Source organism: Podarcis vaucheri (genome assembly GCF_965113315.1).
Source record: "Podarcis vaucheri genome assembly, chromosome: 9".
In the NCBI taxonomy this organism is placed as follows: domain Eukaryota; kingdom Metazoa; phylum Chordata; class Lepidosauria; order Squamata; family Lacertidae; genus Podarcis; species Podarcis vaucheri.
Window position 1 is genome coordinate 28830033 of NC_138767.1, and position 25816 is coordinate 28855848.

General features: G+C 40.4%; 2 protein-coding genes across 14 annotated transcripts in view; one reads left to right on the forward strand and one right to left on the reverse strand.

Moving 5' to 3' along the window:
- Positions 1-25816, forward strand: part of LOC309540247 (bifunctional heparan sulfate N-deacetylase/N-sulfotransferase 3-like) — a 64191-nt gene that overhangs the window by 27316 nt on the left and 11059 nt on the right. Inside the window, 5 exon segments of the mRNA XM_082236923.1 lie at positions 2061-2215; positions 5671-5856; positions 6488-6616; positions 23198-23380; positions 25519-25615. Coding sequence (XP_082093049.1) covers positions 2061-2215; positions 5671-5856; positions 6488-6616; positions 23198-23380; positions 25519-25615 — 750 coding nt within the window.
- LOC309540324 (uncharacterized protein) overlaps positions 6636-25816 on the reverse strand; it is a 46986-nt gene continuing 27805 nt past the window's right edge. For 6 of the 13 annotated variants that reach the window (XR_014223158.1, XR_014223159.1, XR_014223160.1 and 3 more), the window contains 2 exons: positions 20549-20625; positions 17254-19994 (listed from right to left, as the gene is read on the reverse strand). Coding sequence is in view for 2 of the 13 variants with exons in the window: in XM_082237124.1 (XP_082093250.1) it covers positions 20571-20625 (55 nt within the window). In the remaining 11 variants the exon portion in view is untranslated. The other 7 variants (XR_014223156.1, XR_014223157.1, XR_014223162.1 and 4 more) reach the window with 4 other exon arrangements.

The following is a 25816-nucleotide window of genomic DNA, read 5'->3' on the forward strand; positions in this document are numbered from 1 at the left end:
TAAACATTAATAGAGTTTGTGAAATATATATTAAAGGCAGGTAGGTGGTGCTGTGGTCTAAACCACTGAGCCCCTAGGGCTTGCTGATTGGATCCGTGGGACAAACCTCCAGATAGTCCCCACTCTCCCGTTTTGAGGGTGTTGGGTGGTGTTGATGAAAAGGCCAGAAGAGAAAGAGGAAGTTCTGTTGCTTAAGTGTAGCTGCAGCATTGAATGCAGCCCATTGTCATCACCTTCTGGTGCAGAAGGAGAAATGGAGTGCCGAAAATGCTAAATATTGACTCAGCTATGAATGTTAGACAGTGCAAAAAAAAAAAAAAAGATGCCAGTCAAGATGCACCCTAGTTTACCATACTCTCACCAATAGAAACAGTTTGTAAAATGGCTGCTGTGCTGAGAAACAGGGAAAGGATTAGTTAATTTGCATCGTAGCTGCAGTGTGCACAAGACCTGAATCTCTCGTGGCATGTAAAAGCAGTGCATCTAAATAACTACCACAGAACAGATCTCTTTATGTTGGCTCACCCCTGAAATGGCCATATTGTCCAATGACAAAAGTCATTGGTTTTAATGAACTCCTAAAATCTAATGATCCCAAGCAGTCTATGGCATCATTTCAGCTGCCTGAAATGCTGTTTCAGTTCTAAAACCACTTGCTCCTCCCTGACTCAAAGAGCACCAGTAGGAAAAGAAGTTTTATCAATAGAAAGGCAGACGTTGTATGCATGAGGCTGCATTTACCACACCAGATAAATCAGGATCTTAAATAAACAACCACAGCAAACAAAAACAAAACAGATTGTTCATTTGTAAGGCTCAGAAACTGGTACCATTATTAATAATGGCACCAAATAAGATTAATGTAACATCTCACCAGTTCAGGGAGCTACTTGATTTATTATGTCACAAAGAAGTTTCCAGAATATTTGGCTAGAGCACTGGTGAATCTCATGGGGGGAAATTTCCCATAAATGTGGAGCAGTTACCAATGACACCTTTGAACATGTTGTTCAAACACAGATGTTATTAAGACAATGCTTATGTTCAGTCTTATGGATTGTGAGGAGGCACAACATCTTTCACCAGGATGACACCCATTGGTTTTGACTGCTTTGTTACACTGTGAATAAAGTGGCCGCCAGTGGAATAGCTGTTGCATAAATGGGCTGTCACAAATTGATATCACCTTCTTTATTCAATTAAAACTTTATGTTCAAACACTCAAGCAAGATAGTGCTCCTTACCTTGTCTGTTGTGCACATATAATAGGATCCAACAACTCATTCTTCTGCTCTGACCCTCAGCACTATTAATCAGTCACATTGGCAAGTCTAGCTACAAGCGGAAATTGCTCACCAGGCACACAGTTTGACTTCTTGGACATTACTGTCTCACCCTGTCCCTGGCCTCAAACTCTGTAGCATTCTTATGTAAAATGTGGTGATTCTTGATTGCTCACATCTCTGCTTGTCTTAGAATACTTAGCCTGGCAAAATGAAATCCCATCCTCAAGGTTTTTGCCAGTTTTCTAGATGTTAGTCTTAAGTTGCTCTGGAAAGATCCACAACCCCATCCCTTAAATTCGTGCGAATCATTTTGTAAATATGCAGCCACAATGTTTTTAATGCCACTTCTTTTCCAAATCTGCACCAGGGTGCTTGAAGTAATTTTTTTCTTCCAGACCTGGAATAAATCGTATTCCAAGCACCTTATGTTTATTTTTGCTCTTCCCCCCCCCCCCCCCGTTAATGGTGCTTTCTCACTTTTGTGGTTGGTTTTCTAGTTAAGTATCTAGCCACATAGACACTTCATCAACTGCATGCCTTGAGTGACTTGACCAGATGAACTTCATCAACTGCATGCCTTGAGTGACTTGACCGCCTTCTGTGTGAGCTTCCTTCTGTGTTTGGCTGTTGGTTGCTTGTGAGGCTGGGTTGATCTTCCTGCCAGAATTTGTTGTGATCTAATTCTAAAGTTCATTGTGCTTTCCTCAAATATTTGTTAAAGCATTTTTTTAATGAAGTGGAAAAGTTATTCTATGAATCTATTTATTTCTGCAGGAACTGCAGAGGAAGACGAAGGCGATGACCTATTACTGGGGTCTGTGGATGAATTTTGGTGGTTCCCTCACATGTGGAGCCACATGCAGCCTCATCTCTTCCATAATGAATCATCCCTGGTAGAACAGATGATCCTCAACAAAAAATTTGCCTTAGTGAGTTTAACTCATATACTGTGGATTTGGCAGTTTTGCTTCCTAATTCATAGTACACATTTCCCACTCTAATCTCATAAATTTAGCGTTTTCCATTTAGGGAATGTATTGAAATGCCTCTTAGATCAATTTATCTGGGCTGCTGTTCTCAGCTTGTTAAGAAACGCATTTGAATTCAGTCATGCTTATATGATGCCACTGGACAAGTTTAATAAAATCACAGAACAGGCACAACTATTTTGCAGCACCACCTCAAATTCAAATCAATTGTCATTGCACTTTTACCAATAACAGTCCCATAACTAGTTCAGATGGAAATAGACCCTGGCCACTTTCATGATTTCAAAGGTACATTTTCCAGCCTCTGGGATCAGGAAAATTGCCACCAGCCAATAACCATGTGTTCCTTGCTCAAGAATGACCATGACCATCAGCAGGATCACCAGCAAGATTAAATGCGAGAAAGCTCTGAGCCAGCCCCCAGAGACACAGCTTTGAAGATCATATTCTTAGTCATTATCTGCCTCTTGGTCAGAAAATGCTGTCCATTTTGGTACATCCTAAAGTTAAATAGGGTGCTGCTTTATACTGGGCCAACTTCTTTTCCCATCTATCTTGGAATTGTCTACACTGAGGGCTCATCCACACTTCCGCATGTTCCACCTCTTTCCCCAAGCAAAACCCACTCTTTACCATGGAATCAGAGCAAACATCAGCTACGTTTTCTGCAGATTGACAAAGGCTCTGATTCAGTGGTTAAAAAGTTGGTTTTCCTAGGGCAAGTGGCAGAAAGTGGATTTAGTATGAAATTTGTATTTTCAAAATCTTTTTTCTCCGCAATTAGCCACAGTTGTGCTATTAAGTGTACAACAGACACTGAATATTCATATAGAAAATATTGAAAATACACTGTTTTTTTCCATTGTAAGTATAAACATTCAGATAAATTGGGAGTATACCTATATATTCTTATTTGTTTTAAATTCACATAAATATTAAAACTATCCCAGGGGAATTATGCAGAACTACCTATATTGGCTAGCCCTGTTTTGGCCAAGGAAAATTCTATCAAGAATACTGCTATTGTCGTTTTTAAAAATTATACTTGAAGTAAACAACAGAAGAAAGCCAAAAGATCTCCATTTTGCCTGAAATCTGCCTTTTTCTCTTAATTCAGGTATTTTTGTATACATTTTACATGGGTGAATTAATATATTGATAACAAATATGACAATAAGTTCTTTATGTGTGCAGTCATCCTATAAAGTTACGTACTGTGATCTGGAAAATGTTTATTATGGAGAAATCTTTAGCATTACTCTTACATACAGTTCTTGCATTGCAACCTCTTGTTTCAGCCTAATTTTCAGAAATATAAGAGTTGGTAAATGGAGAGCCAGTTACATTGATTATTGTGCTATGTACAATATGGCTAGGCATCTTGAACCTTTGTTCAGCAACAGAAGTGTTGAGGAGAAATGTTCAGTGCGAATCAGCAGGCACACAGGGACCAGTTTAGGAATTTAACTTTAAAACAGAATTTTGAAATTGCATTATGCTGGCAGATAGGAATCTCCAAAGGAGACCTAAATTGAATTTAGTGAAATAAAAAAGTAGAGACTTAAAATTACACAGCTTCCTTCGTTTTAAGCTTTAAAGTGTAAGGCTTATAAAAAAGATTAAAAATCTGGAGGAAAAAGATTTGCCATTATCTAGGCATATGGGGTTCATCCAGGATTTTAAAATAAGCCACATAAGTCTATTTAAATTAACAAGTTATTCAGGGAGGATAATTTGCATGTTAGATATCTTGATAGAACACTGCTAGAGATACAACAAAAGAGAAACCTTGGTGGCATTACTGTTGAATGGAAGTCATGATCATTACAGAATGGAAGACACAAAGGCCACATGCTATTGCACTTGCAACAGAGGAGATCTTAGACAAAAAGTGCACTGAACTAATCAGAAAAAATGTAGGAGGAAGCTACTTTATAAGTTTCCTTTATAAGCTTTCATTAGCATGAAAAAGGAACCTGAAAGAAAAGTCTCAAGCTGACATTTGCCCAACCTGCTGTAGGTTTTGAATATATTCTGTTCAGAAGGAAAGAAACAGAATGTCAACTGGAATAACAATACCATAAGGATCAATGTATGGATTTAACAGGTTGTCTGCATGTATAGACATATATGTAAAGCAAAGCAAGTCATAAAAGTGATTGAATTTCAGAAACTTACATATTGATTTCCTCCTTGTTGTTTCCATGCATTGCAAAATATATTATACCTATCATACTTTATGCAGATAAAAAATGTATGTTAAGTTCCATGACAGCTGAAAAGCTGGAAAGGGACTTTGCACATCACTTTGTCACTTTTAGTTAACGCTAATAAGGGTATGCTATTGTTGCTTTTGGACTTCTTCCTCTAGTGGACCAAAATGTCTACCTGCCATTTTTGTCATCTTTTCTGTGGCACTGTACCTGAAAGCAAGATGTGAAAGAAAGTGTCCCTTAAGAGTTTGGGTGTAATCTTCAATACCTCCCTCTCTATGGAGGCGCAGATTACAGCTATAACAAAGGCGGCATTTTTTCATCTCCGCCAAGCTAAGCAGTTGGCCCCTTATCTCTCTCACCCTGACCTAGCCACTGTGATCCACGCGACGGTCACCTCCAGACTGGATTATTGTAACTCGCTCTACGTGGGGCTGCCCTTGAGACTGACCCAGAAACTCCAGCAGGTGCAGAATGCCGTGGCGAGACTCCTTATGGGGTCTTCGCTGTGAGATCATATTCATCCGGTACTATACCAGCTGCACTGGCTCCCGGTGGAGTACAGGATCAGGTTTAAGGTGCTGGTTTTAACCTTTAAAGCCCTATACGGCCTAGGACCCTCGTACCTACGGGACCGCCTCTCCTGGTATGCCCCACAGAGGAACCTACGGTCTGCAAATAAAAACATCCTGAAGGTCCCAGGCCACAGAGAGGTTAGGCTGGCCTCAACTAGAGCCAGGGCTTTCTCGGCTGCGGCTCCAATCTGGTGGAACGCTCTGTCACAAGAGACTAGGGCCCTGCGGGACCTGACATCTTTCCGCAGGGCCTGCAAGACAGAGTTGTTCCATCAGGCCTTTGGTCAGGGCGCAGCCTGACTCCCTCCTCTGGCAACCTGCACAGAATTTTGCTTAATGGTTGCAATTAATTTGATTTTAATTAATTTTTATAATGAAATGTTTTTAGAATGCTGGATTATTTGATTGTTTGATTATTTGATTGTTGTTAGCCGCCCTGAGCCCAGCTTTGGCTGGGGAGAGCGGGATATAAATAAATTATTATTATTATTATTATTATTATTATTATTATTATTATCACACTTGTTCATATATTTGCTTGGGTGAGAGGCCCACAGAGAGCTTTTAGGTGATTAGCTCTCCAGGTTTTTGTTTTGCTTTGTTTCAGGAACATGGCATTCCAACTGATCTGGGATATGCTGTAGCTCCACACCATTCTGGCGTCTATCCTGTCCATGTCCAACTTTACGATGCCTGGAAGAAAGTCTGGAATATCAGAATCACCAGCACAGAAGAGTATCCACACCTGAAACCTGCGCGGTACAGAAGGGGCTTCATCCACAAAAACATCATGGTGAGCTGTTTGGTTTCCGATGATGAACATTTGTTTAAAATGGAAGAGAAAGCATCTGATCTCCTCCTCAGTGCTGTGTCAAGAGAAGGAGGAAGGAATGGGGAACGGACAAGCCTGAGATTATTGTAGGTCACATTGAAAGGGGGTTTTGGGCCAATTTTTTTGGGGGAAATGTATTAAATTAGTTTTAATTTGTGGCTGATTCGATAAGATTTGGAAAATCAATAAAAACAATTTAGCAAAAAAAAGTTTTTTTCAAAGTTATAAATATCAACACATTATTAAATATATTAATACATATATAATTAAATTAACAAGCAATCTGCTCATGTGGTTCTTCTTTGGACATTGGTGCACTGGCACAATATGGGGTGTTGCTACTGTACCTATCAATATGCTGCTGCCCCAGGAGTTTGTAGTTTTTCTTTATTCTGTGCATTTTTCTGTACATCAAAATTAAGGTTAAAAAAATAACCCAACAAAGTTAAGCATATTCAAATTGTACCAATTACAGTGCGAGAATTAAGTGTGTGTTAATATCTCTTCCATTAAAATTTCTGGGACTCAGTAAGTGCTCTGCTTTGGGTAGATCATGCCTCATTCTGCCCTTCCCCTCGCTGTTTTTCTGTAGGTTCTTCCTCGACAAACTTGTGGTCTCTTTACTCACACCATTTTCTACAAAGAGTATCCTGGTGGTCCTAAAGAACTGAACAAAAGTATACAGGGTGGGGAACTGTTTTTCACTGTTGTTCTCAATCCAGTAAGTAAATCACATTATTTTAAGACAATTAAAGAAAATAATCATTGAGATTGTTTTAAAGAAGTCCACAACCTAAAGAAATTGCAAGTTAAACCATTGGCAGTATTTTTATTTAGCTGTTATCACTGATATGTTTAAGGTCAAATACTTTTGTCACATGTATTTCTAAAATTAAATATTCTGGTCTAGGTTCAATATACTGTATCCTGTTGTTTGCTTAGTAACATGGTGGTAAAAGTTATTCGTGATATCCAGCTAAGTCATATGCAGAGTAGGCCCACCAAAATAAATGGACATACTATGCTGTCCAATGTTAGTCATATTAACCCTCTGTGTTTTAGTTTAGTCAGTTAAAGCTATACAAAAGACTTAACCTGTTCAATTTCTGCTTGCCATACAACTGTTCCAGGGACAAAACCCCTATTTTCCTCCAATGCCAACCTTAAACCCAAGCCTAGACTGTCTTAACCCCATTAAACACAATGTGACACATTTCTGGATAGGCATGGCTTCCATTGTACTTTTAAGTTGACTGTACAATGAATTCTTAATGGTGTTTAGCTGCTGAACATGCCTAAGCCTCTTTGCAAAGTCTTCATATTTACCTTTTGAAGAAAGGGGTTATTCTTTTGAATCCACCCACACTTGTTGTGTAGTAGTATTTGCAGAAAATAATTTTCAGGGACTGCCTGATCTCAGATGAACTCACCATGGGAAAGTTGTATCCTGGTTGTTAGGAGAAAAAGAACAAACTATAGAGATTCCAAGGACTAGGAAAAAAGACAGAAACAGGAAAAGTGCACTGAGGGGAAGGGGAAAACAGCAGCTCTTTAGGACTCCAGGGATTCCTCTTGCCTAATGTCTGAGCAATTCATTTATCAGTTATAGCTAAAATTCATCGGCTAAAATCACAGACAGATGGGAGCAGCTAGTTGGCTCATTTCACAGAAATCACTTATAATGGTACCTGCGCATTTAGTTTTATAACTTACTTCTTAGGAGGGCTAGAGATGTACTTTTTTAAACAAAAACTTAGAAACCGGGGCTTCTGCCCAGAGGTGCCACTGAAGACCTTCATGGGTACCACGTTGGTCACCCCTACAGTTCACAGACAAGACCAAACTGCACTTCAAGATCTAACTGTATAATGGAAATAAATGTATAAAAAGGGGGTAAGATAATTTAGCGTCCTTCAGTTGACATTAGGCTACATCTGCCATATTCCCTGAACATTTGGCTATGCTGACTGGGGTTGATGAAAGTTGTACTCTACAAACATCTGGAGAGTACCACCTTGGCTGTGCTATGAAGTTTATTTTACATCCTCCTTTGTGCTGAAAAACAGCCACAGCAGTGTAAAATAGTAGCATATGTGAATGTCTTACATGACTTGATCATTTATATTAGCTCTATTCCCTTCTAAGTTTCCATATCCTTCAGGTTAAGTACTATGCACAAAAACATTATCTGTTTGCTGTGTTTGTGGGAAACATAAAAGCTTGTGTTCTAAAATAGCTCATCTAGTAGTCTTCTAATGTGTGCACTTTTGTGGAATTGGTTTACATCCCCTCTGTCGCTGGCTGAACTGTGATCTGATAGCAGGTATAAAATTATCCTAGCAGCAAAGCCCATTGTGTTCATAAAGCATGTAGAGAGCATAAATTCCAGCAGTGCATAAAGAACAGTGTTGATAGCACACTATTCACTTTTAAATAATCATTGCACACCCATAGGCTACGGAGGGACAGACTCACTGGGATAAATGCTTGTATAATGCAAAGCTGTGCATATCTACCTGTAGAAATGAAAAATCACGGGAGACGAGAGAGGCAGGTGTAGCTAGGCGTCTGTCAGGGCGGGCCCTGAGAGCCTATTTTATTGAATATTGCAAGCATTGCCCCAGGTGGGCCTGTGGTTGATTGGTTGATACATACACACAGAAACTTGTAATTGGTTAACATAAGTACTAAGGCGGGAATTACATCTGAAAGGTGGGGATTACATGTGATCATTTATCATTGATGGGGAGAGGCTGAGAATCTGAGCTAGAACTGGACAGGCGTGAAGCCTCCTAATTGAATTGTAACTAGGGATTAATTGGCACAAACAATATAACAATCGGGTTCTGTATATGCGGTCAGCTAGGCATGGAGAGCAGGTACAGTTTGTTTTCCATGAGCTTGGGATGTCTGTTACTTAATGATTGATCATAGCATGAGACAATGTAATAATCAAGTTCTGTGAATGTTGTCAGCTAGGCGTGAAGAGCAGGTTCGTACACTGTGTGCAAAAGCAGGAAAAAACCTACAAGCAGAACTTCTCAGAAAGCATGAGAAAAGAGGAGCAAAACTTCCCCAAAATGGAGCAGTTTTGTGTAGAAAGAGATTAACAGTTATGTGCAGAAAGAAGACTTCCCTTTATCTCCCCCTTTCTTTTCTTGTTTGCGAGGCATTCTGGGTAAATAAGGCAAAAATATTTCAGGATTAGTGGTGTGCCAACAAATGCCCAAAATATGTTCGCCAGGGTCGATGGGACAAAAATATTTCGGGATACGTGGTTTGCCAACGCATGCCCAAAATAAGTCCGTCCAGGATCGATGGGACAAGAATACTTCGGGATACGTGGTTTGCCAACGCATGCCCAAAATAAGCCCGTCCACATCTCACCTTAGGTTTACTGTTGGTGTTGCCATTTCGCAAAGTAGGCGGCGAGAAGTTTATTAGGTGGTTGAGGGGGAGAGAGAAGCCGAGAGAAAAGGCTTATGAGGCCAGGAACGCATTGAAGGAAGCAACATAACAAAATTAAGATGCATATAATGAATTGAAAGAGATTACGAAGCCAGGTAAGATTAGGTCAAATGAGAGATCTGCTTTTGGATGGCTTTGGAATTATCAGTAATATTGAAACAGCACATGTTGTCCACTTTTTCACAGCCATAATGATGAAGCATCAGCAAATAGTGATAGCAGAACGATTTTGTAAAAGTCCATAGTGAAATTCACTCTGTTCTTTATTCAAAAGGTGAGAAGCTTGTAAAGTAAAGTTCAGGGCTTCTTCTGCAGAACAAGCTAAAGAATTAATGTTCATACGATTCGGTACAGCCAATCCAGGGACTCCTAAGAGAAAAACAACTAAAGAGATATATTCAGACCTACTGAAAAAGGAGACAAAAGCATCACAATCGTTAGTCAATTTCACAGAGCGGCATTATCAAGAGTGGGATAAAGGATCCAGAACACCAGGAATAACCTGGATTCCTTCTTTGGCCGCAGAAAATTTGGGTAAAATTAAGCCTGCGACTTTAGGAGGTAATTGGGTGGTCATAAGCACAATTTCACCGGGTAAAACAGTGTCTTTGGTTTTTTGATTAATTAAGTCGATGGTAAAATCAGAGCGTGTATCCTTTGAGATGGTTTTAATAGTGGAGACTAACGGCGGAGGGGGGGGCTCCCTATTTGTCCTGGCCCGGGAGTGGGGCCCCTAAGGAGTTTCCCGAACTCCTGCACTGATTTGCCCAATGATAGCCTTTACCGCACTTTGGGCATTTCTTGGAAGGTTTAGCCTTATTGGCATCACCATTCCTGTGCGCCCCACCGCCAGGTGTTCTGCATTCTTTTGCAAAATGACCTGGGCGATTGCAGTTGAAGCAGTTGCTATTCCATCCAGCATTCCTGTCACATAAGTGGATTTGAGACCAGAATCAACAATGGCCCTTCTTAATTCTCGCATTACAGAATAAGAAAGGGTTTCATATAGCACCTGTTGTTGTGCTGTGCCTGGGTTAGTGTAGGAAATCGGGAAAGCTGATGGGGTTGAGCTGGAGACAGGGAAAACTGATGGGGTTAAGCTGGAGACATGGAAAGCTGATGGCATTTCACCAGCCCACTCAGATTCTTCCTCTAAGGAAAGGAGCCCTTTCTGCCTTGCCTGGGAAAGTGCAACACGGACAGCTCCCGTGAAACAGGCAGGAGCTGAAGCAGGCAAGGGAGGGGTGGAAGGAGGGAGGGAAGAAAGTGGGGGGGAAGAAAGAGGGGGGGAAGTGGATGTTGGCTGAGACACAGCTTCTGAAGAAGTGGATGCAGGCAAAGGAAACACAGGAGGGAGGGAAGGGGGGATGGGGGTGGTGGTTGTGGGCTGAGGGACAGCTCCAGTAGGAGCTGACACAGGAGGGGGGGGAGGGGGAATGGATGTGGGCTGAGGCATAGATGCAGGAGGGGGGGAAGGGGAGGTGGATGGGTTGGAAGCAGGCAAAGGAGGGAGGGATTGGCAGGATTGTGCAGGAGGCAAAAGCTTGGGATAAGGAGGGGGGTTGTCTCTAACAGACAGAGATGCAGGGGCCGAGGGAGACGCCTGGGACGCCTGAGGTCCAAATTTTGCCACGGCATCTGCGCACCTCTGCCAAGTTAGCAGACACTGGATAGGAGCCCTGGGTTCTTCAAAAAAGGTTTTTCCAATCTTTTGCCAGGCCTCTACCCCCAAGGAACCTGCCTCAGGGTACCAGGGGCATTGGAATGCAATCTCACATAGCAAACGTTCAATTTCCTTTAAAGAAACATGAGCACCTGCACCTCTCTGTCTGACTAAATGAAGCAGTTCAGTAGCATGCACTTTCTGGGACTTTGTAAGCTCCCCCCCCATACTCACGGTGTAGCCGGCTAAGACTTCTCCAGTCGAGTGAAGTATGAGGCTGGCTGACTGCTTCGGCTGCGCAAGGGATCTGGCACGTCGTGGGTCACCAGATGTAGAAATGAAAAATCACGGGAGACGAGAGAGGCAGGTGTAGCTAGGCGTCTGTCAGGGCGGGCCCTGAGAGCCTATTTTATTGAAATTTTTTTTTTTTACAAGTCAAACTTTATTTAAAACTACATTTTAAAATTGCTAAAATCACAATAAAATTTCTTTTAAAAAAGACAAGACAGAAACGAACTGTGCAGCCAGACTGAAAACTCAGTTTTAGCTGTTTAGACTTTATGGGGGGCGGGGGGCGGAGTTAGCATGCCTATTCTAAAAGGCAATGTGTGAAAAACTAATTTACATTTTTTGTACAGATTAGAACACATGAAGTTTAGTAGCAATTTTCTAGATGCAACTGCAGATGAAATAGGCCAAGAAAGAGCCCTGGATGTCATTTTCGTGCACTTTGGGCTCCTGTAGTCTCAGGTTCCTTCAGCATTTGAAGAAAGAAGACTTCCCTTTATCTACCTAGGAGTAAGTCTGGTTGAATTTGATGGAACTTGCTCCCATGTACATGTGTGGGGGACTGCAGCCTTAATATGATTTGTAGCCAACTAGTGAGACCACCTATCAGGAGATAGCAAGCGTGGAGTGCATGAAGACTAGGGAAGGGCCCTAGTAGAGTGAGAGAGCATCTGCTCTATGTGCAGAAGACCCCAGATTTAATCCCCAGCATCTCCAGGTAAGAGTGGGGAAGACCCCTGTCTGAAACCCTGGAGAGCCACCGCCAATCAGTGTAAACAATAGTGAGCAAGATGGACTAATGGTCTGGTTTAATGTAAGGCAGCTGTTCCTGTGATTTCATTTTTCACTTTAATTCATTTGGTCAGGATTACAGTTATTATTTTATTATTTATTAAATCTGTATGCCACTCTTCATCTGTAGATCTCAGGGCAGTTCAAAACATAAAAATACAGGATAAAAAGACAAAATACATAATAAAAAGAACAAAAAGCCCACAAGCCAAAAACAACAACAACCCACCCCTCCCACAAAAACAGTTTTATGTACAGTATTTAAAATTGCTTCCCAGTAACTGTTGTTTATTTGCAAGGGGCCTCATACGCTCATACAGATGGGTTGTGCCTTCCTGCCCTAAATAGAAATTCTCAAAACCATTTTTGTTAGGTTATGGGCCTCCTCTTGTCTCATAAAGTCTTGGACCTTTGTCTATTGCATTGGGCTAAGCTGGCTTTGCTGGCAGAAGACTCTTCCATTTTAGATTTCTTCAGTGAGAGCACTGCAGTAATGTTTGTATACACACAGACCCACTTTGTGGCTTCCAATTGCCCTTTATACTTTGTATTGGTATGTGTATTGGCGTATGTATTGGCGTGCTCTGGTCCATGGGGTCACGAAGAGTCGGACACGACTAAACGACTAAACAACAACATTGGTATGTGTACCCAGTGTTTAGGAAGGAAGGAGAGGGATTGTGACAGCGTTTCCTCGCAGTACTTTGTGTTTCTTCCTGTCATTAAATGTCTCTCTTATCTATCCCAAGGCACAGATTATTTGATGAATACACATTTTTAAACTTTGCCTGCCTGAGTAATTAACACTACCTATTTTGCTCAGCATAGAATTCTTTTGTTTTATTTTTGTCATGACTTCAAGCCTGGCACCTCAGGTGACAATTTACTTCACATTGCATTGCTTCCAGACATGGCTGTCTGCCATGCTAATATTTCTTCATTTTCAAGTCAGTGATACTGTTATTACCATTGATGGTGTTACATTTTGACAGTACTGTGGTGGTTTTTCTGCAACAAGGCTTGCTTGCTGATCCATAGTAAGAACTTGATTGCCTTTGAGCATATTTTTCTTCTGTTTTTATTGCTTACTTCCTTGGGCTAACCCACTACTAGAATGTAAGGGAGATAAGGCTGTAAGTTCTCAATGAAGCAGATAATTGTTGCCGCAATAGTCTCCTTATGTGAATTAGAAACAGTAGTGGTTATGTTGTTCCACAGCTGCTAGAGGCTTCTTGATCAACATGACAGGGGCCATTGTGCAGATTCATAGTGACATGATAAGGACAAGTCCTCAAGTTTGGTGGCCATATTGGAAACATTTGGGACAGTTCCTAGCTAATGAAAAGTTGCACTTATAGAAAGTTCTACAAACAGAAGTGGTGATTTTCACAGATTCCTCCTTTCATGGTACCCTATGAAAATCTGGATTCCTATGGAACAAGTGAAGAGGTTGATACCAGGGGCTGCAGCAGGAAGGGGGAAATTGGCAAAAATTGCTTTCCCCATCCTAAATGGAATAATTCCTTTCAAGTGCAGTAGGGTTCCATTAGATCTGACCTGCTGCATCTCTCTTTCTTGCTTTGTTGACAATTGAAAATAAATATTATGGGCTAGTAGAATCATACTTCCATTCAGTGTTTCAAAGGATGAGATGCTACCAGTCTCCTAAGGGCATCTTGTGAATGATGAAGAAACTAAACATGTAGGTTTTGAACCAGATATAGAACAGTGCCATTCAGTAGTATATTTGTTTTGCAGGATTTGCTAATAAAACATGACAGGAAAGCATTATCAGTATCTCTGAGCCTGTAGAAGAGCAATTATACCCAAGGGCCAAGTTGAGTTCAACATACAAACACACCTGTCTATAAATCTAAAGGAATACTTCTGTATCTTTACTTTATGTCTGCTTCCTGCCATGCATGTAGACATTATTCCTTAGCTACAATAGATAACACATACATTCTGCAATCATCTTCCTGTATCTGTTTATGCTATATTTACATGGGGCATGGTACATTCTGCGAATGAAGGCCATAAATGGCCTGAGTTTAGTATATCCTGAATAGTTATCCTCCTTATGAAAACCTGGCAACCTTCTAGACCATCTGAAAGGCATGTGCTTCAGGTCCTGTTACTCCACCCTCCGCCAAAAACCAGCTAACACAAAATAAGAGCTATCTCTGTTGAAGTACAAGCCCTGTGCCACATGCTGCCCAGAGAAACCTGATGGTGTCACTCAGTATTAACCTTCTAGAGGCAAGAGAAGAGATAAATTGGTTTGCCTAGAATCCTGGTATTGTATTCAACTTAATCATTGACAGCATGGAATGCCTTCCATGAGTGCAATGGAAGCGCCCTCTCACTTCCCCCAAACCCACTCTGGAGGGTTAGGCAAACCTCCATGGCAGATCTGGGGGGTGTTTGGGAGGAGTTCCATTGTGCTCAAAGAAGTTGCAGGTCGTTGGACGAGATGACCCTTGGGTCCCTTCCAACTCTAAGATTCTATGATTCTAAGCTGTGCCTCACACACAATGATTTTCTTGGATACAACTCCTGATTATTATTATTTTACTAATTTAACTAATGATAGGGTTTTCTGATGCAATATTTAGTATATATTTTTGATATACTCATTTCTGTCTATTACCTTAATTTTAGCTCCAAAAAAAGTGTTACAGAAATTTTAATAAGAAAGCCACTGCAATGGTTGCGATTTGTAACATCCCCCCCCCCAATGCATCCTAATGGCTGTGTGGGGTTTCTGTGCTTTCTGGATATGGCTGGCACCATTAGCCTCGTTTCAAAATGGAAGTCTAATTTAAATAGTTCGTTTCCTCCAGCTGTGGCTCTTTCTGAACAATGAATTGGAACCGCATAGCACTTTACAGGCCTTAAGTGTAATAGTGCTTCATCAGGATATCATACCAGGCTGCCACAGATGTATTGCCCTTGTAAGCTTTGCCGTGGACTTCCTATAAAGAGATGGAGAACCACACATTGGCATTTATCATACCTGTATGTTATTTATGGCCTTGTAAAGGTAAGAAAAATGGATGTTGCTGCAGACTTTGGGATGGCTTTCTGTACTGCTTATAGTATGCCTTTAGAATTTGTTGGTATGACTGAAATACAGATGATGAAAACAACAGGTCAGATAAGAGATTTCAAAGAGTATTATACCCATCCTCGAAACCTTTATTTCATTAACTGTTTAGTCCATGAAACCAACCTACATAACTAACCTAACACATTTTGTGCAGAATATCAATATTTCCTCTTAATAATAGTGATAATTAAATAACTGACAGCTTTGCATCTTTTAACTGCAAATATATAATTGAATGGTTTCCTCGCAAAACGTTAGCTTGATTTTTCAGCAGATCCTTTTTCCTCCCAAGACTGCTCCCTCTCTCTTTTCATGTTCCACATCAACCTCCTTCAGTGTTGTAATGCATGATGCTCTGCTTGAGTACGTGCTTTAGGCAGATTTGTTATCGTCTGTGGGACAAAATACTTTAGAACTCTTGTTCTAGTGCATTTTATAAATTATAAATTTATAAATTACAGAACTGAAATTGAGGGCACAAGTAATTTCTCAGTGTGGCAGAGCTGAAACCTTCCAGACATCAAGTCCTGTTCTTTGGGCTAGTAGATGAAAACTTGGTTCCAGAGAAGTTCAAGGATGGATATGTGTAGCCATGTTGCCATCCACTTACAGCCCTGCCACCATAAAGGGTGCTGCTCCAGGCTCTCTGCACCACATTCTTCTTTGGATCCTAGACACAATCAGTTTTGTCTGAGCAGTTATGCCCTGCCTACCTGTAATAAAATATGGCTTTCTGTATTATTTATGCAGTCCAACAGGTTCTGTTAAAATATATATCCAAAAAAATAAAATTCTAGATTGGATCGAGATTAAATCTACTCCCACAGAATTCAATGTGATTTAGGTTAGCCATGACTATCTGGTTCCATTGATTTCAGTGATACTAAAGCATTACTTACTGAGTTTTCACCCAACCCTCTCTTATCGATATTTACTAATGGAGATCTATGGTAGTTGTGAGATTTTCCTATACAGCTTATGTTGAAGAAAAGTGTGACATTGCAGGCAGCACCCTTTTTATTTCAAACTTTGAATAGTGTTTTTTCATGCCATCTATCTTTTTTTAAAAAAAATATATGTTATTTTTCCTTCACAAATTTAAGAAAATAAATTCAAGTGCAGACAGAAACCTAATTCATTATTCTGTCACTTTGTGAGTCTAATGGAGCAAGAGCAGCTGTTAAGAGTCTCTGAATACCTGAGATTGAACTCTTCAGAGTAATATGGAGACAATATCAGGGACCAACATACACAGTGTACACAATGCAAAATTAATTGGAAAATAGATGGTCTGAAAGTTAAACACACTCTTGTGGCCTGTAAACATTTGTTCCGCAGCTAAAATAACAGCACTATATTAAACTAAAAGAATATTTGCTTCTAGCACTTAAGTGAAACAGATTCATTAACCACCAATCATTTTGTTTTTAAGCACTGGATTACATGACATTACTTCTGCTCCCATTATTAAACAATGTATCAAGTAAACCTAATGCCAAAATTAAGCCAATGACAAAAAGATGTAAGAAATTGAATTAGCAACTTGAAAATATGTACTTGGAATTGAATTGCTCGAAGCCAATTTATGTTAGTCCCTATGGTGGTCTGCTAGAGCAATATATTGGTGCTAGCAAACATTTTCAAAAGGAAGTTATCACCAATATTTCAGAACCCTGAATAGTATTCAGAAGACTTGCCAAACTTCTTATTGTGTGCTCATCTGGTCATCTAAGTTCAGTTGCAAAATTAAGGAATGCATTTTTCTGATTTTCATTAATCTAGTTTTAGAACCCATATTTCCTATCTTAAGCTCTTAAGTAAGAGCTGTTCGACAGTGGAATTTGCTGCCAAGGAGTGTGGTGGAGTCTCCTACTTTGGAGGTCTTTAAGCAGAGGCTTGACAACCATATGTCAGGAGTGCTCTGATGGTGTTTCCTGCTTGGCAGGGGGTTGGACTCGATGGCCCTTGTGGTCTCTTCCAACTCTATGATTCTATGATTCTATGATTCTATGATTCTATGATTCTATGATTCTAAGCTGAATTGTTTACCCACAAAGTTACCACTTTCCTTCCTTCATCCTTTTTTTAGTGGTCAGGTTAGGACTTAAGTAGAGCATATATCAGAGATTTAACTGAAAGGAGAATGTGATGCTAACATCTATTACTAAGATGAAGGTCTACCAGGCTTGCATGTTGAGAATGCTGCTTTATGGAAGTGATTCCTGGGCAACTTACGACCACCTTCCACATGCAGCAGCACAACCAGACACCTTCATCTCCTTCAGCTGCAACAAAATATGTCTGTCCCGCATCAGTCTCTACAGCTGCAGCAGTTGCTGCAACCTTCCAACAGCTTGATCTCACCCCCAAAGGCAGACTCCTCCATTGTTTCCTGAGACAAATGGATGGATGCCAACAGAACTGAGAGGACAGACAGGCTTTCTATGTTGTATAGAACGCAGCAACATGTCTTGACAGTAGATTGAATATAGGTGCAAAGGAAAAGGATGATTAAAAATATGGCCAAGGCTTTGTTCTGGGACAATAGAGTGGATGATGATGCTATCATCAGAGATGAGGAGTAACTGAGGAGAGGCAGGGTTAGAGTCAAATATGAAAAATTCAGGCTCAGGCATAATTGAGTTTGGGGTGATAGACATTCAGATAGAAATATCAGAGAATGTTGGAGACCTGAGACTGGATGAAGGGGGAAAGGACCAAGGTAGAGTGTTTTTTCCAGCCTCCCTCCCTCGGTTGGAGTCCTCATAATGCTACCCTGACTCTACGCAGGAACTTCAGTTGCTTTCTAAAGGTGAATTCACAACCATTTAGGTCAGAGCTTTCCAAACTGTGTCATAACGTGTGTGTTGGCTGCAGTGTGTAAGTGTGTCATGCAAACACCCCCCCCCACTCCTCCCAGGGCTGGAAGGGGTTAATTTAACCTCCAGTTTGTTTGTTGTTGTTTAGTCATTTAGTCGTGTCCGACTCTTCATGACCCCATGGACCAGAGCACGCCAGGCATTCCTGTCTTCCACTGCCTCCTGCAGTTTGGTCAAACTCATGCTGGTAGCTTGGATAACACTAGTAAAACTGAATTACTGTGTTGTGAAATGATGCATGTCTAAAAAGTGTGTCACCAACATGAAAAGTTTAGAAAGCTCTGGTAGGTTGTAGTTGTGTGATCAAACCAGTGAATGGGTTCCTCCCATTGATGCTAGGTTTTGTGAGTGCTTCAACCAAAATAAGGGTATGAACTTAAATGGAAATGGGCCCAGTACTAAGTAGGAATGGAGTACTGTGTTAGAAAGTAAAACCCATACCAACAAAAGGACAATAGCTAATATGGTTCCATTCTATGATATTGTAATTTCAATGTTATCCACAAAGCGGTGTCAGTATGCAATTCTCAACTGGTTCAATGGGTCTTGTGCCCACAAGCCCTTTTCAGATGAATGGAGGCTGTGTATTGCAGTCGGCACTCCCCTCTAATCTGTTGGGTTCAACTGGGATGTTCTGTTGCAGAATAGCACATTGTCAAAAAAACATTGAACTATTTTAAGATGTAATATCTGAATACTTGTTTTCTTTTTCTTTTCTTTTTTGCTCCATGTTTTCATCATAAACTAAAAGCTGGGTGAAATGTTTGCTACTTCAAGGGTTTGGAATGAACACAGATCCAAAGGGGAGGGAGACCTTTTGCCACTCTTGATTTTGCAGTGTGCGAAAGCAGGCATGCTAGCAAGAAGTCAAAAGGAGATGATTATCCAGCTTGCCCAGAGGGTTATGTGCAATGGAAAAACAAAACTGAGAAACTTTGCTACTGTTCTGAAAAAGATGAAAATTTAAAAACAGTTACTAGCCAGGGGCCAAATGTAGCTCTAAACCATCATTTAAAACATTTTTTTCCATTCAATTTTCTCCTTTAAGGATCTTAATTTCCTTGGAGTGCAATGAAACACTGCTAGAATTCAAGTTCATTTGGGAGAAAAGGTGAAAAAGGGTGGGTGTTTTTTCACTGAAGCAACAAAATGCTGAACTGCTCTAATAAGAAAGCTTTTAAGATGGTGGGATGCAATCTAATAATGTGCCAAAACACACATTTTAAAGGGTGGAAAGGTTAGTAGAATTCATTCAGTCTTGTCTTGCCTTTTCTAAAAGGGAGAGGGGTGTTAAAGGCTATCAGTGCATTGCTGACTCACATTTGCTTGAGAAGAATTGGAAAGCATATATTCACTAAGAAATTGCTCAGGACCAATTCACATGTAGGAAATGTATTGTAGGGCTTAAGCATAATGAAATGCTGGTTGTTTTGGTTCCTAGTTTGGTTTTGCATTTTCACACATCTGAATAAATGAGCTCCAGTTCCAGAGACCTTTGTACCAATATTAAGTGTATAATTATTTAATGTAAGGCAAAGCTCTTTGTAGGATTTGCTTATGGAAACTAACATAACTACACATGTGGAATGTTATTTTGATAAACTGAACATTTCACATACATTCAAGTTCTCTCCTGGACCAACTTACAATTGGCAGGCCTTACTATAGGCTGCTAAAAATGGTTAAGAGATGATGAAGGGCCAATTTTCCTGGCATGGCTTCTCCCATCACAGTGCTGCAGTGAAATGATTCCTCCTTCCGTACTGCTGAGTCTTGTCTTGGTGCCATTCAGGGGCTGGACTTCACAGTGCTACAAAGAACTAGTGGGCTTCCTAAATATAAATTTGTCTCCATAGAGAAGCAGCTGTAAACATCTGAGACTTTGCTGTGATAAGCTTTCCTGAGTAGAACTTAAAAACATGACAGGCAGATTTTGGAATCCCCTCTAACAGTAAACATATAATAAACATATTTTAAAACAGCAAAGGAAACCTAGATTTAACACTATGAGCTGAAACTAATATTTTATCATGTCTCTTTTCTTGCAAATGTGTTGAACATTTTGTAATGCAGAGGCAGAGTGGAACTAAAACTGAATTTGAGGTCCATGTTGAAATTTTTTCTCTTCCCTGGCAAAGCATCCTATTTTTGAAAATGATTTATTATGATCTATTCAGTCCACTTTTTTATTAAAAAAAAGAAAGGAAAAAGAGTAAAAAACCCTCCACACCATAACATTCTTAGGATTATAGTGAGATTTGCTTCAGGGAAAGAATAATACATATTTTCCCTGAACTACTAACCTTTTCAAGTTCTCTCTCTTTCCCCCTCTTTCAGTGCAGTGTTAAAGTTGTTGGCAGGTAAAGAATTGCCGGGAGGTGAACTGACATTATAAATGTCAGAGGTCAGCACAGGTGTAGGAGGAAAAAGAAGCTGCTGAAAAATCAAGCTTACCTTTTGTGGGGAAACCTTCCAATTATATCTTTGTTGAAAGTAACAGTCCAGTTTCTAGACTACTTATGGCTTCAGCACTAAAAATAATAAAAGAAATTTGAAAAGGTTATACATGTGGCCAAAAAATACATTACTCCTTGCCTGAAGGGAACACAGCCATCTTTTGAAAATACATTTTTTTACCATTCTAGCTTTATAAGGGGGATTGTGTTCTATGAATTATATCTCTTTGTATCTCTTCATGCTTTGAGAATAACAAAAAATGAAGCCCCGGGCTTTAGTCACAAGCCAGGCAGTGTCACAAGGTGACACTCATTAAACAAATTCTCTGTGAAATGATGCTTGTTGCAAATTCTGCTAAAGAAGCAGCACAGAAATAGAATTGCAGAGCTTTGGGTGGAAATGGAGTGCATAGAAGGTACGTTTTAAAATGCATTGCAACCTGAAAGCTGCAAATCCAACTTTCCTTCTCTAAACCTTGATTTTGTGGGTGAGGAAAAGGTTTAAATAATATCATACCTTCTTCCTGTCATGCAAAGAAATACCTTATCTCAGATTGAGGCAGAGGAAATGTTTTATAATATTAGACTGTATTTCAATTTCTAGCACATCCAGTCATTCCTACAAAGAATTGGCCTTTTAACAAGATATTCAAGCTGTTTCCCATGTAAGCAAGGCTAGGCAGTTCAGCACTGTGTTTGCTAGTTGGGCAGCTTTTGTAGAAAAATACTGCATTTGGTATTGTGAATACAAAAATACAATATTGTTTGAAATACAATGCTTTCTCTTTAATGTATGTACTTTAGGTAAAGGTAAAGGGACCCCTGACCATTAGTTCTAGTCGTGACCGACTCTGGGGTTGTGGCGCTCATCTCGCTCTATGGACCAAGGGAGCTGGCGTTTGTCCGCAGACAGTTTCCGGGTCATGTGGCCAGCATGACTAAGCCGCTTCTGGCGAACCAGAGCAGCGCACGGAAACGCCGTTTACCTTCCCGCTGGAGCGGTTCCTATTTATCTACTTGCACTTTGACGTGCTTTCGAACTGCTAGGTTGGCAGGAGCTGGGACCGAGTAACAGGAGCTCACCCCGTCACGGGGATTCGAACCACTGACCTTCTGATCGGCAAGTCCTAGGCTCTGTGGTTTAACCCACAGCACCACCTGCGTCCCTTGTATGTACTTTAGTTGTCCTGATTAGCAGGGCTCCACAGTTTTTACTTGCAGTGGCATGTGTTCAGTCGCTTTCTGGAGAGGGTGATGAGCCCTGGACTCCCAATCCTGGAGGTGTGGGGTAGGGAGGACTGCTAATGTGATCCATAGAAACACAGGAAGCTGCCTTACACCAAGTCAAATTATCTGGTCTTTCCATTCCAAATAATAGTGGATTCATCCCCAAAGTTGAAGGAAAGCATGCAATTTGGGGTTTGATTCCGCCTCAGGGTAGGGGTACAGACGTGTAGCATCTTTGCTTTCACCTGCCAGATACTTCAACAACCCAGCAAGTATAGAAACACAACATAGCTCCAGACTCTCCCTTTCCAGCTCTGAGTGAAAGGTGAGACAAGGGCTTCGTTTTTGCTTTGCATGAAAACCCCACCCTTTTTACCAGCTCCAAGTTGGGAGCTGGGAAAGGGAGTGTGGGATGGTCTCTGGTCTCATGCGGTCTTTTAGAGGTGAGGTCAAGACAAGAGCCCATGCCTTTGGAGAGGAATACATGGTGTTGGTAACCACAAGTTGTAGGTTGACTAATCCCTTCTGATTCAGACAGTTATTTTTAACAACATTCAGATCTTTTCTAGGGAAGTGTAACCAATGCTATTGTATTTTTTCCCAGGGGTTGTATAGCAGGGAAAGTAGCACTCATGGGGAAATACTAGATATTGTATGCACCTTATAATAACTTGTTGAATTTGCAGGGAATTCTGTTACCATGCAAAGGATTGCTGCTTTATTTGTTGATCACTACACAACACTCTGTAGTTCAGAGATGGAAATCCTTGGAAGATCTAGACTTACCTGCTTGGCATAGAAATGTTTGAAATACTGCACTCTTGGAGGGAAAAACACACACACAACATTAGATTCCTACCAGGGGAAAAGGAACCACAGACCTTTTATGCCATCTGGAGGAACTTTATTTTATATGCATCTAATAACAATATACATGATTATTATTTTTGTTCCGTTTTCTGTAAGAAAATTTTGGGCGGGAGGGATATTATTTATACAGTCCATTTAATAAAATATTTAGAAAATAATAATTGAACAGCTGTTCATTTGCCAAGCACATTTGCTGGCCAAAAATTGGTACTTATCGTATCTTATTCAAAGTCTATAGTGGTAGAGAACAAGTCTCCCCAATGCTTCCAAAATTCTTTTTTTACTTAGTTTATCACTGCAGCTGATGTAACATCAGTTCACTGATGCACTACTAACTGCATGCTGCATAGAAACTAGCCACGTCATACCAGCCTTGGGAGCCCAATGTGCTTTACTGTGCTGTCTTACCACCACAGCAGAGCATAGGATATGCCTGTCAATAAGAGCATGCGTAGCCAGAGCATTAAGGACAAATAGCATGGATGTTATCTTCCCTGGAACTTCACTGCCATCTAGTGATACCGTAAGAAAAATGTGCTTTGTTTTATAGATCAGCATCTTCATGACTCACTTGTCTAACTATGGGAATGACCGCTTGGGTTTGTACACCTTTGTCAATCTGGCTAATTTTGTTCAGAGTTGGACTAACCTGAAGCTGCAGACACTACCTCCAATTCAGTTGGCTCACAAGTACTTTGAACTCTTCCCTGAGCAAAAGGACCCTCTTTGGCAGGTAAGATTGCTAAAGAAACATGCTATGAGGGATAGAGCGGACAGCTTGCTTAATCTTCTGTGCAGTCAGATAGTCTTTTTCAGCCCTACCTGTAGATCCCAGGGATTGAACATGCAGCATAAAAATCATATACGGCATACATTCAACTGCTTTCTACCCTTAATGTCAGATTACTAATCTGAATCTAACTAAGCAAAGCTTTTGATTGCTAACTGAATGTTATAAAATCAGTAGCACTTTTATCATTACTCCCCCCCTTCTATACTATATCTGTGCTTCTTAAAAACCAGATAAAAGCAAAGTATTTTACACAACCTAGCAACATATGTAATTTGGAGATTTTTCTCCCCTTTGTAATCCAATGGTGCCAGTGTAGTGGTTAAGAGTGGTAGACTTGTAATCTGATGAACTGGGTTCGCATCTCCACTCCTCCACATGCAACTGCTGGGTGACCTTGGGCCAGTCACACTTCTCTGAAGTCTCTCAGCCCCACTCACCTCACAGAGTGTTTGTTGTGAGGGAAGAAGGGAAAGGAGAATGTTAGCCGCTTTGAGACTCCTTAGGGTAGTGATAAAGTGGGATGTCAAATCCAAACTCTTGTTGTTTAGTCTTAGTCGTCTTCACCTCTCCGTGACCCCATGAACCAGAGCATGCCTTGGAAACTCTCACTTTCTTCTCAAAGCTTCTCCTTTTTATGTCCATGGAGTTTTCCTGGCAAAATACTGGAGTGGTTTGCCAGTTCCTTCTCCAGGTGGATCACATTTAGTCTAAACTCTCGGCTATGACCTGTCCGTCTTGGGTGGCCCTGCACGGCATAGCTCAGAGCTTCTTGGAGTTATTCAAGCCCCTTCGCCACAACAGGGCAGTGATCCATGACGGGGAATGGTGCCTTATGTTTGCCTAAATCCTTATGTTGAAGTTTGAATCATCCTGTGATGTCAGGTTATTGACAAGTGGGTGTCCCCATCCACTTGCCAAAAATGGCCCACATGGTGGTACCAGATATTATGAATAGAATAAATATAAACTATTTTAGCATTGATACTAGATAAACATAAATTAAGGCTGCAATCCTATACAAATTACTTGGGATTAGATTAGATTAGATTAGATAAATTTATTGTCATTGTCCGTATATACACAGTATACACAACAACGAAAATCAAACACCCACCCCAAAGACCGGGTTCGCATATACATTTGCACGTATCTCCGAACTCTCATCCTATTTAGACATAATCTATAAAACATAACATAATCCAGAATATAGCATGACCTATTAAAGGCATAACATAACCTAAAACCTATCTCATTCCTTCTACTCCCTACTTACTAAACCTTGCAACTGGCCCTGAGATCATTATTTAGTGCAATCAGAGCTCTTGGATAGAAACTATTCAGAAGGCGTGTGGTTCGTGTTTTCATTGTCCTATATCTTCTGCCCGAAGGCAATAGTTCAAAGAAGTTGTGAGCAGGGTGGGTGGGATCTCTCAGAATATTTTGTGACTTCTTCAAGATGCAAGACGTGAAGATCTCATCAAGGGTTGGTAGTCGGAGCCCAATAACGTTCTGGGCAATTTTAATTGTTCGCTGTAAAGCTTTTTTATCCGTTTCAGAGCTGCTCCCATACCACGATAATATACTATAGGTTAAGACACTCTCGATGGTACTATGATAATAGGACAGAAGTAGGTGCTGGGATAGATTCAGTCCCCTGAGCATTCTCAGGAAATACAACCTCCCCTGCACCTTCCTCACAACCATATTAATATTTGCAGTCCATGAGAGGTCCTCCGAGATATAAATGCCCAGGTATTTAAAACTACCAACCCTCTCCACTTCCTCACCATTTATGTACAATGGTAAAAATACACTTTTCTTTCTCCTAAAGTCAATTATGTGCCTCTTTGCACTCAGTGCTGATTGCATAGGATTGTGCTATTAGATTATAATAAGGAAACGTGATTCCTAGCAGTAATACTTATTTTATATTCAAAAAATAAAGTTAAAAATTAATTTTAATGTTTAGAAATTAAAATTTATCTTGCAACATAATATGTAAACTAGACAATTTAGCTACTGTTGACTAGTAACAATAATAATAATGATGATGAAAGATTGCTTTTTCCTTAACTTAGAATCCTTGTGATGACAAGCGACACAGAGATATCTGGTCAAAAGAAAAAACCTGTGATCGGCTACCAAAATTCCTGGTTATTGGACCCCAGAAAACTGGTAAGGGCTTATTGAATTGGCTTGGTAGAAGAAAATATTAGCTAGGAGCAACAATGATGAACTCAGGTTTATCTACACTGCAGCTTCTGTGAACCAACAGAGCACGACTATTCTGTTTGATTCATAGACCCTGCCCCAACATTACAACTGTCTACTCCAAAATGGCTGTTAAATTATAAGTGAACAAAAAATATTTATTTA